The sequence below is a fragment of the Lactuca saligna genome, chromosome 5 (genome assembly GCF_052625555.1).
Source record: "Lactuca saligna cultivar CGN05327 chromosome 5, ASM5262555v1, whole genome shotgun sequence".
NCBI classification, from domain to species: domain Eukaryota; kingdom Viridiplantae; phylum Streptophyta; class Magnoliopsida; order Asterales; family Asteraceae; genus Lactuca; species Lactuca saligna.
In genome coordinates this window covers 271,238,195-271,250,728 of record NC_136421.1, presented here as the reverse complement: position 1 = coordinate 271,250,728, position 12,534 = coordinate 271,238,195, and the positions used below count along the sequence as shown (strand labels likewise).

At 29.7% G+C, this 12,534-nt stretch overlaps 1 protein-coding gene across 1 annotated transcript; it reads right to left on the bottom strand.

Annotated features, from left to right (window-relative positions):
• Nucleotides 1-2,478: 2,478 nt before the first annotated feature.
• On the bottom strand, nt 2,479-4,741 carry LOC145047822 (transcription factor DIVARICATA-like). Its single transcript, XM_078996188.1, has 2 exons — nt 4,126-4,741; nt 2,479-3,175 (listed from the first exon to the last, which is right to left on the bottom strand). The coding sequence occupies exons 1-2, from the start codon at nt 4,527-4,529 to the stop codon at nt 2,746-2,748; spliced, it is 834 nt and encodes a 277-aa protein (XP_078852314.1). The 5' UTR covers nt 4,530-4,741; the 3' UTR covers nt 2,479-2,745.
• Between the last annotated feature and the right edge of the window lie 7,793 nt (nt 4,742-12,534).

Sequence of the window (12,534 nt, the reverse complement as noted above, 5' to 3'; positions counted from 1 at the left end):
GACCGGATCAAACCGGCTCCTGGATCGAACCGATTTTGCAGAAATTGTTGGACCTTGGACCGGACCTGTTAAGGTTTACCAGGTCGAGGTCCTGTTCTTGGTTTTTGGACATAAAGGTGAACTTTTGAACCGTACAGGCTATTGGGGATTTATACCTGATAGCCTAACACAAAGTCTAGACGCGGTGCCTACTGGTACACAGCCATGCATCCTCCATAGAACGACCCTGCGTGTAGAATCATTTATTATATTACATTGCAGATATAACATTGTTCGATATAATAATCATGTAATTTTTATTTCTGCAACCTTCATTCTAATTGAAAATCGGTTGATTACAAAGTACAACACCAATTTTTCTCTTCACTATATCTTTCCAAATATGCATGCATGCACTCTTGAATCTGCTTTGCCACACCTGCCGATTCATCGACAGTTTCCCTTTTCCCACAATCATGCTCAAACCCCTATTTCGACCCTCCTGGTTGATTTCTCACTCCCGTCTTTACAATTTCACGAAATTCATCGAAATTCTCAAACCCTCAGGCTCGAACACCAGCTGTTGCTGCGATTATCGTTCAAGATTTGCAATTCAATTAAACTATTAAAGATGTTACTGATATGAGCCATATACAAGTTGTCTATGGTGCTGCGATTATACGATTTATGGACTTGAATGGAAACTTTATGATTTGGGTGCTTGAATCGACGTTATGGGTTAATTTGCTGTTTTTGGTGCATTGTGACATTCACTTCGCTATTGTTTGCATCTTGTAATTGCTTCTGCAAAAAAATTAGTCTTCATCCCAATCGAAATTCCCACACTCTTAGTAGCTATTCCAACCCAATACCATTTCTGCAAATAGGACACATTTGGTAGTTGTTAGTTGTAGATCTTGCTAGTTCGTGACACAGCTTAAGGTTTCTTTCTGTGTCATAGTACTTTGAGCCAACCGAATTTGTGCATGTCTATGTGTAATTTGTTTGTGCATTTCTTTGTGACTTGTGAGAAAGTTGTATAGTAAACTTTTTTATTTTTATTTATTTGTTTTTTTTTACTTGTTAATTAGTTGTGACTTGTGAGCAAGTTGTGTAGAGCATAATATAGTCTCAACTATTGGTCCCGGAAGCATGGGCAAAGATTCTAAAAGAAAATATATCTTTAATAGTGGAGCTTTTGCCTTCAGATTCCAGTCTTCATATTGTTAATTGGTATATTAAAAATTATTATTATATATATTTATAATAATTTAGGTTTCCTTTATCATACCACTGAGATTTGGCGTTCTTATACATCTTTTTGAAAGTTCTCCTTATGGAAAAGACAAGCAAACCATTTTGAAAGGATGCACTAATAATTTCAACTCCATGCAGTGTACTTACTCTTTTCACATATCACTCATGCCGTTATGTGAATAGTTATACTATTAAAAGAAAGTAAGATGGAAACTCAAAAGTGCAAGTTGTTGTAGGCTATAATAGGTAATATGATGATATGAAATTTGAACAAAGTGATGAAAATGTTTTTTCTCTACAACTTGAGGGACTGTTTGTGACAAAGAAAGGTGTCATTTACCTAAAAGAATAAGAAAACATTCTCACATTGGTTATGCTGCTTTGAGTTTTTTTAAGTAGTGGATAGGACCAAAAACCGATAGGTGCAAGTAACATAGGTGGGCACTATGGCTTTTTGCGACAGTTATAGGAGCGGTGGTGGAGATGGTGATTGTAGGACCACCCAACTAGCTATTAACGATGCACATCAAAGTAGACAACTTGAAAGGGAGCTAGTCAAACACTATAATTACAACAATATTTTTCAACTTTCACATATATATATATATATATATATATATATATATATATATATATATATATATATATATATATATATATATATATATATATTTTATTTCCATTGTGCATATGTGAAAGATAAAACGTGCATAATCAGTAAATCAGGTATACAAGTAGCGTATTAGAAAACTGAAATTATGATTAAAAAATAGTGATGGGTTTTAGGTTATGTCTAGTTAGGTATTAATACTTTACTATTATTATTAGGTAGCCTAATTACTTGTTATTTTGGATGTTACTGCCACATTTCACTTTATAAAGAAGAATATTCTTTGGTTGGGAAGTACTTTTAGGAATATATACTTTGTTAAACTATACTTGCCATTTTATATAATACTTAAGATTCTTTAAAACAGGTCATATAACTAATCCTCGATTTCAATCATTTTCTTGACACATGTTCGTTCATTACCGATATATAATATATTTATGAGCTTAACCACAGAAAATTTTCGAATCAACAAACTTAGAAGCACTAAATCCAAAACAAATAAAAGTGATCTTAATTATAACAGTCTCATCCAAATATAAATCAATTTTCATATATTTTTTTATGTATTCTTACCACCAGAGCAATGTAATGACATACCACATTTTGAGAATACAATTAATTTTTTAGTATTTTGCTCAACAATTTTTTTTCTCATCAATAGATAAATAATGAACAGGTTCTACCAACTAAAACACATAATCAAAGAACTACAACCTAAGTGGATCATCGTAATCACGCTTTCATCCTACAAACTTTAATAAACTCTCGTAGTTACTTACACTGCTAGAAAATCTGGCATCAGACGAATTATCGACAAATTAGCAACAAATAATCGATAGTAATGCACATTTTTCCAACAATGTTAAAACCCATAATTCATAAAATGTCACGCAAGTTTAATAATTCCCTTGAAAAACCGTACCCAAGTGTCCATACTGAGGCCCATAAGATGAGCTTCCGTGAAGTGGTGCCATCATTATACCACCACCATTAGGGTGGCTCCATTGGTACAATGCTTTTTCCATATGGTGGTTTGTGGTGGGGTGGTGGTGGAGGTGAGGTTTTGGTGGTGGTGTTACCATGGTGGTGCATTCACCCGGTTTTGGACATGTGTCATTTTCCGGTAACTTTGTGGGGTCGTTAAGGTGCACTGTGGTGATGTCGTGAATGCTTGACCTTCTTTTATCTTTGCCTCCTGACAACTGGCGAATGAAGTACTTTTGAGCATGACTTGCAACTTGGGTGGGTGTTCTTGTTGTCACAAAATTACGTGAGATATTTCGCCAGTCCCCTTTTCCATACTTTTTTAACCCCAAAAGAAATTGTCTGAAATGAAAATTTTAATTAAATTGAATCAGAGAACTTTTCTGGTAGTTTAAATAAAACATTGTTTTTTTTTCTTGTTAATGTATTGTACATTGAAATATCAACTCAGGTTATAGCATTGTATTTTCGGTATTTTTCTTATTAAGACATTGTACATTGAAAATTGTTTCCAGTTATAACAACGAAAATTGATTTGTATTTGAATGACATTGATATAACTGGAGTACGATTTTCATTGTATAATCTGGTAACATAAAGAAATTAAAATCGTATGCTATAATAAATTTAGCTATGTATTGTAGCTAACTACTTTCATTTTTTTTCTTGTGCAACATTGTAGTTTCAATTTTTTTTTTCTTGTTAAATCATTGTATTTTAAAAAATGTACACAACTATAACAGCGAAAATTGATGAAATTACTATAATCGGGTAGATTTTTCAATATATAAATAACAAACGAAAGTAGGATGCTACACTAAACTAATCGATCAAAATACATCCCTATTTCTTGTATCTAATCCTTTTAAATATCAAATCATTCAGTAGTGGCTCCTTAATTAAACCTTCATTTATCACACATAATCTTAGACTATATTCCGTGACATTCTTATTATTTAGTTAATCTTATGCATTTCTAGAGTACTACCATCCTTAATATTGCATTTGTTACACGACACACCACTCGAAAAGCTTTCTAAGGATATTTTCAGTGATGAGGGTATTTACGTCTTTTGCACAAGCGATACATCAAGAGCAAATCTATGTCCCCACCATCTTGGAGTGGTTTGTCCTATCGAATCAAGCTCAGTCCAATGTAAACCAAACACAGTCCAAAATATACTAAATACAGTTCAATGTACACCAAAACACAGTACAAGAATACGATGCCTAACATAACAAACAGGGCTAAAAGAAAATCAAGTTTAAGATAATTAATATTATAAGTTTACCTGTGTTCTTCTTCTGTCCATGGAATTCCTTTTTTCTTTTCTTGATCAGGAAGCCTACTTCTCTTTCCTCCATGACTATAAAAGTGAGGGTGATTATCAACCACCCATTCAAGTGTCATAGCATTAGCGTCACTACAAGTATACCCAGGCACAACCAAAACCCCTGCTTCAATCTCACTAATATCTTCTTCCAATTTCCTATACTGATGCATCACATCACTCACAGTTTTCCCCGGAATCAAACGCGCCACATTCTGCCACCTGTCGGGGGTTTCTTTATCGAACAGAGCTAATGCATCTTCAAACCGTTTATTCTCTTCCGGGGTCCATTTCGTGTTTTCCGTACCCTCGAAGAACATGGTCGAACCCATGAAATACGAAGATCGAGACACAATTTCATCCATTCTCGAAATAAGATTTAAGTTTGATAAATAAGCATTTAAGTGATGCGCCACGTGAAATAAAAAGGTTTGAAGAATACCTTATAAGTTATAATGAAACGAGAAAAAGGAGAGAATTATAGGAGTAGGGAGAATTGGAGTGAGTGAGCTTAAAGAAGTGAATCCAAGTTTGTCAGCAAGAAAACTGTACTTGATTGAAAGGGGGGGGGGGAGAGATGTGAATTGGGAGATATATAATACCAAAAGGAGGGGGTTTAATTAATGTGAGGTGGTTAGATATGATTGGGTGGTATGTGGTTGTGGGGTATTGTGCTGAAATAAAAGTATTTAATTGGCCAATCAAAAGCTAAAGACAACAATCTGTCATTGGTGAAGCAGATGCACATGGGTTTTATGGTAATTTACACAGAAAGTTGAAAAAGTTTGGCAGTAGTAGTGTTGACATTTAGCTGTGAGGTTTTAGGAATGGTTTTCAATTATTGTGGTCATACCTTTTCTTTCAATGAGAACTTGCCCTCCACTATACCCTTTATATCTCAACAAAATTCACGAATCATGTTGCTTGTGATACTCTATAATTTCATTTCTATCCATATTATATCACATAAAAAAACTATTAATAATCTCAATTTTATAACTATCTCGAATACACAATCGTTTGTAACATAATGGTTTTAGAAAACTTATGTAGCATATAAGATCCTAGTTCAGATTAGAATTCATTAAAAGATTTATATAAGCCATACGTATATGTCCTTTTGTTCACTACTTTTGATGTTAAAATAACATAGTGGTCCAAATCGACCACCTTAGATGAATGATTAATAGTTTCTTCCTTCATGCTTGTTTGACTAAGTATTACAACTTCTGACCTGTTTATTCAGTGAAAAAAAAGGACATATATCATGAGCTCACTGACTCTTTCTGTTGATAGGATCCTAAGCTAATTTTATAGCATCAAGCTAGTGTTAGATCCATTTTACCCATAAATGTAAGGATGAAAGCAATGAGGTCACTTTTCTTACCAAGGCTGAGGGTATAGTGGTGTACCTCTTTTTTTTATCTTTCACTTTCTTTCTCCTCTCAAAACCATCTCTTTCTCCCCTCATTTTCAAAATCATCTCTTTTTCCACCCATTTTGTATTTTAGCTATAACTTTTTTTTCTTTGAAAAAAAATCTGAAAAAACAAAAGTTTTTAAAATTTAATTCTCTACAAAACTAGCACACTCATGAAAAATTGAAAAAAAAAGTTATTTTTTTTATTGTTTTATTAAAAAAAAAAAAAAAAAAAAAAAAAAAAAAAAAACCAGAAAACAAATTCTCCAAAAATCATAAAAATTTAAGGATACTTCTATTCAATATATAAGTGACTTTGTAAAAAGAATTTTTCAAAAATAAGTTTTTAAAGTATTTATTTTCAATTTTAAGAAACATAATTTTAAAAAAATATATTGAACATAATATGATCCAAAATGTGACAATTCAAAATATTTACGATTCAAAAAAAACTTTTGATTCAACTTATTTATGATCCTTAATTTGTTATGATCTCAAAATACTTAGATTCAAATATTTTATAATCATTAATGATATCTTTTATTATTCAAAACTAAATGATTCAAAATATATAATGATCCATAATTTTTTTGAACAAGAACTATATTTAATTGAATATGTTATTGATCCAATATTATATGATTCAAAAATATTCGATTCAAAATAATTTGATTCAAAATTTATGAACCAAAAATAATACAATTCAAAAACGATATGAACGGAAAATATTATGATCCTTAATGTTCTTCTTAATTAAAATTTTATAATTGTTAAACATTAAAAACTTAAATCGATATTTAGTTTAAAAATCAAAACACAAAAAATCAATAAGTAAAAAACAAATATAAATAAAAATACTAGTACCTTTAATTATGTAGTAAAGATATTAAAAAATTAAAAAAAAATGAAAAATGAAAAATGAAAATCGAGCAAATATCTAATTATTTTTTTTTTGAATTTTTTAGCAAAAACTATATATATATATATATATATATATATATATATATATATATATATATATATATATATATATATATATATATATATATATATATATAACGAAAATAAATAATAAAACTCACATAAATGACGTTCCATGACTTTTGCCGCACGTGATTAAATTATCGAGTCCGTATTAGTTACCACGGACATGGGTCACATGCAAACGCACCACGACAAAGTATATTGAGTTTGACGTTTGTACCATTGACGAAATAGTGATGGAAAATTGTCCTCACCATTTTTTAAGTCATCATCAGAACCGGACCCTATATATATATATATATATATATATATATATATATATATATATATATATATATATATATATATATATATATAGAGAGAGAGAGAGAGAGAGAGAGAGAGAGACAAGTAGGTTCAAACAAAAACAAAAATATTTTGCGAAAACACGAAAAAAGACTTTATCTTATAAAAAATCAAATATATGTACTTTACAAATTAAATTTATTAGCAAGATAATAAGTTTACATGGGAGGATGTTATGGTACTATAGATTTAATGGTGCTTTTAACAACCGTTTAACTCTTTTTTTAACGTTCTTAACCACTTTTAAATTCAAGCTTTCATAATTAAAAAATCAAAAAAACATATTTTCCTAATATGAAATAATTTCTCATGTATCATTTATTTTTATCGTGTAATTCAAAATTTGGTTGAATTATTGTCTAAAATATATGGTTGATGTGACACAATATCATGGGTTTTTCTTGATTTTACGTTTTCGCAAATTATTTTGTATTTTCGCATGAACCTCCCCTATATATATATATATATATATATATATATATATATATATATATATATATATATATATATAAAAGACCAATCTTATACTCTTTTTGTATAGATTAAAAACCATAAATTTTAATATATTTTTGTAATTTGTTAGTATGTATATACTTGCGGTTGCCCAATCTATAGAGGAAAGAAACGCGTGAAAGATATATGTTATGGGAACTACTGCACTCATGATGTGGTGCTCCTAAGTGTAGTTCAACAAACTGCATAAAACGGGATGTAGTATATTGTATGGCCTAATGTAACAACATTTCACTTTTTATCCGTTTAATAAAAAAATTATTTCATTTTTAACCAATTTATGAAACTAAGTTTCAGTTTTTTCTTATAACCTATATGAATTATAATGTTAAGAGTATGAATATATGTTCCCCTAACAAATACTCTCTTGCATTGACTAAAGAGTAAATTACACGAATAGTCCCAATAGTTTAGGATAATTTGTGCTTTTTGGTCCCTAACTTATTTTTTTAATTCGGAAGATTTCTACTGTTTGTTTTTTACATGTTTGGTCCATTTCTTACCTAAAAAGACTATTTTGCCTTTGATTTTTTGATTTAGTTAAATAAAGACACCCCCAATCACACCCCCTTACTTTACCTTACCTATCTGATCATTTTTTTTCCTATTTAAATAATAGTTTTTTTAGGTAAGATAGGGACCAAACATGTAACAAAAATAAATAATAGAGACCAAACACGTAACAAAAACAAATAGTAAGGAACTTCTGAGTTAAAAAAATAAATTATAGACCAAGCGCGCAAATTACTCCAAATCATAAGTACCGTTCGTGTAATTTACTCTTGCATAAACTTGGAGAATTTTAAAATATTCATTTTGATAATACCTGTTGTTGAGTTCAGAACAATTATTGTAATTTGTTGATTGCATTTTACAAAAAAAAAAAAAAAGTTTGATCGAATATATATATATATATATATATATATATATATATATATATATATATATATATATATATATATATATATATATATATAACTAAATTTAAATGTTTTTAACAATTATTATATGCATTTTTGCATCAATAAGAATTGAGAAAATAATAAATTATTAATTAAATAATTTAACGGTATTATAGTAATCTTGATATATTTAATTATGGTAGATAATTAATATAACAAAACAATAATGGTAATTACACATTATTAATATTTAATTAATTAGGGAATAAAATAATATCCTATATTTAGCACAACAATAAAAAAATATAAAATCATCTCCTTCTAAACCTACAACCAATTTTCTTTTCCATTATGATCCAACCTCATCGTCGGCATCCTTCTCTGTCAACCACAACCATTGTTACTGGTCGCTAGAAGGCATCTTCCGCCTGGTTCTCCGACACACAAGCAATCGACGTATGGCGAGGCTTATCTCTGCATCTTTTATTGCTCTTTTTAGGTTTATTTTGATCACATCGTATATGTTCTCTTCTTCTACCAGCGCCATCAAAGTAATACCACCATATTTTCCTTGCTGTGAGCACCATCGGCCACTGCCACCTTTGCTTTTGTTAATCCTGAGTACGAGATAAGAAGATAAGTAAAAAGAGATACATATATAAATCAAGATGGAAAAAATTAGATTTTTCCAATGTTTACTCTGCCCGATTGATTTTTACAGGAACTAAAATTAGATTTTTGCAATCCTATTATGCTTTCATGGTTTTCTAATTCAACATTGATAGAAAAAAAATCGGGTGGTTCCTTATTATTGGACAAGGTGAATACTGTATTTGAGATATTTTGTATTTAAAAATGTGAAAACTTTTTTATGCTAATCATTATAGTGGAATTGTTCTTTTTTATGAGAATTTCTAAGACGAAACGATATGGGTACAAACGAGAACTAATGCCGGTGACGTGACATGCCTTAACGGCGTCGTAACGGGGGGAATCTCGTTATGGTGGATCTTGTGGTAACTAGAACGAGATAAAACAAGAAGGATGATTGGCTATCTCCTTCATCAACCAATCAAATAATTTTCTCTATTTTCTCTCTCTACCTCTTAACAAGATATAACATCTGGAATATCATTTCCCCCTTGGTATTATGGTGGTGTTATGGATGAGGTGGCACAAATTTGGTGTTACATTCCATTGCCCACACTAAATGCTCTAAAGCTATTTGATTATATTGATGCAATCTTATTTAGGAATATTTTATTCACTTTGCAATGTTATTTGATTTTATTACAATGTTTGTTTCTTAAATCCAATTGCCGCACAATAAAAAAATTTCCTACCTGCAACTATAAATTAGTTTGTATTATAACCATGCAGTATGTATTTAGTCAGAATTAATAATAACACATTTTTATGTAATATTTATGTTCTTATAGAATAAATAGGTTCTTACATTCTAATATATGTAATAGAAATAAAACAAGGCGAACGATAATGTATTTTATGTATAAATATTCTAAAGCATAGAATGTATAAATGCATTCAATCATATTCTATATTCTATCATAATAAATTATAATTATTTAATGTCTTCTATTTCGTATCAGAATTTATAGTTTTTATTCTCTTAGAATGCATTTAATTTTTTTATTATTTGAAAGTTGATTATGTTTTCTTTGTGGATTTAGGTTTTGAGGAGGTTGTCATTGATGTGGAAAATGAAGAAGACATGAAGAATGAGAATGTATTCTAGCGGAATGTATTCTACCAGAATGTATAAAATGTCTCTTAACAATAATATTATTTTAGAACGGGTTGATGTTTCTGTTAGATTTTGATGTGTATTTCTTTAGGAATTAATATACCTAGTGATTCTTAAAGAATACAATTCGTATTCTTTAGAAAATTTTATTTCTGATAATATGTTGTATAATTCTTTAAGCATGATAATTATAAAAAATATCTTGAATGGAACCATATTCTATAGAATAAAATCAAAAATATATTTTACTAATTTATGATTGACTTTCTGTTATTCTATTATTCTGATAGAATAAAATCGGTTATTGTTGAAAATTATATTATAATTAAATTAGAATTAATTTAAAAAATTCAGATTTTTAAAAAGAAGGGGATTAATTATCTCTTAAAGTCCGAAAATTTTCTTTTTTAATATAGGTTAATTGACCAAAATACCTTTATACTGAAATTTGTATGATTATATGGTACATGTTATCCTATTGTGATATCATAGACCCTCAGATCATCACCATTGATTATATTCCATATGTGGTCTAGATCGGTGCATTCTGGTACACAACAGTTAGTAAAAAAAATAACATAAGCATATATATATATATATATATATATATATATATATATATATATATATATATATATATATATATGGGGAGGATCATTTGAGAACCTATAGTTTTCCGAGAACACGAGAACTAAAAGTGGAACGTTAGATCAAATTTTTTAATGGTCTAATTGAAAGATGGCATATTTGTAATTATCAACAATTTTAATGGTGTCTTAGACTTTTTAAAAACTGTCACAAGGGCATATTAGTCAATGAAAATATAATTTCCAGTTAATTATTATATTATCTAATTTATATTATGAAATCCTCTCTCTCACATTATTCCTTATGTTTCTCTCTCTACACACACATCTGCATCCCTTTGATTTCTAGATCGGAGCCCTCCACCTTCTAGATCGATGCTCTCCACCTTCCAGATCGTCGTCCGTCTCGTAAATGATCACACCTCCTTAATTTTCATCACTTTCATCCACGATTCAACCATGAATATGGAAGCGCAACCCTCTGGAAGCAACCGCTCTTAAAAAACAATATTGGAGTTACCGATGAATTCAATTGATAACCTTCAGTGCTATATTCATACACTATCATTGTGATTAATCGGTACTTGTGATGTTTCTGTAGAAGGTATAAGCTTACAAAGGTACAAAAAACCTTATGTGTTCAGAGACACCCTCCTCCGCATCGACGCCATAATAGTTAGTGGAAATCATGGAGCAGAATCAGAGCCAGGTAAATTTCGTTTAATCGAATCTGGAAAACTTTGTGATTGAAATCACTGATTGTGCATTTAATCGAACGATGCTCAAATTTAGGGACGATTAGCATTTAGAGTGATATCATATTTCCAGTTTTCTGGTAAAAACTACTATGAAAATATATGCACACTCGAATTGAAACCGTTTGAACGAAATTAGAATACCAATTCATTGTTTCTACTTCTAGATTGCAAATTTCTTATGCTGCCATTGGAGTTAGTAACATTATGTTAGGTTTCATAAGTTTAATCAAATTTCTATCAATTTGAATCGAAAATTATCATCTAGGCTTTCTGTTATTGAATCTTGGGCTCACGTATTCAGGTATTATTATGCTACAATTTGTTGCTTATCTCGTTGATTATTTTACTAGAATTTGTTGACTATCTTGGTGTTTATTATGCTAGAATACATTTCCTATATTTGTGTTCTTGAGTTTTTTTCCTGGTTTTCATGATTTGTATGTTATCTTTCTAACTTAACAACTGATTTTTTGATCATACGCCAACTATTTGATTAAAGTCCTCAATGAACTTAACAACTAACTTTGTGCGTTAGATTATTGTTAAAATCATCAGAATGTTTAGCAAACAAACACCATTGATGTTAATGAATATAATTTTCTAAATATTGGAATAACTTCTTACACTGAACAAGTAGTTCTCGGGGGTTAGTGATAATTTGTGTCCCTTCCCAAACACCATTTCAACATAAAGAAAGCTCTTCACGAACTGTGAAACGTCACTGGAATAACATTATAATAGATTAACACTCAACTTTAGTTCCTATTTATATACTTGAATGCTATATAATTACTTAAATACCTTCTGACACCAGAAAAGAAAATGTCATCATATCTTAAAAATAAGTTATGATATCAAGTTATATTAGTTTATATTCTTGAACATATAAACAAAAAAAGATAATGATCAATTTGCATTTGCTCTGTTAATGACTTAATTCAAGGTGCAAATTGTTTACCAAATTTGATGTTTTGGAACACCTATAAGAAGTTCATGTACTTTTAACCAATAAATTATAATTTATTTTTAACAATTTCCTAATATTGATGTACTCCTTAAATTTCTTTTTGTAATCTTTAGCTATGCACTGTTTGATA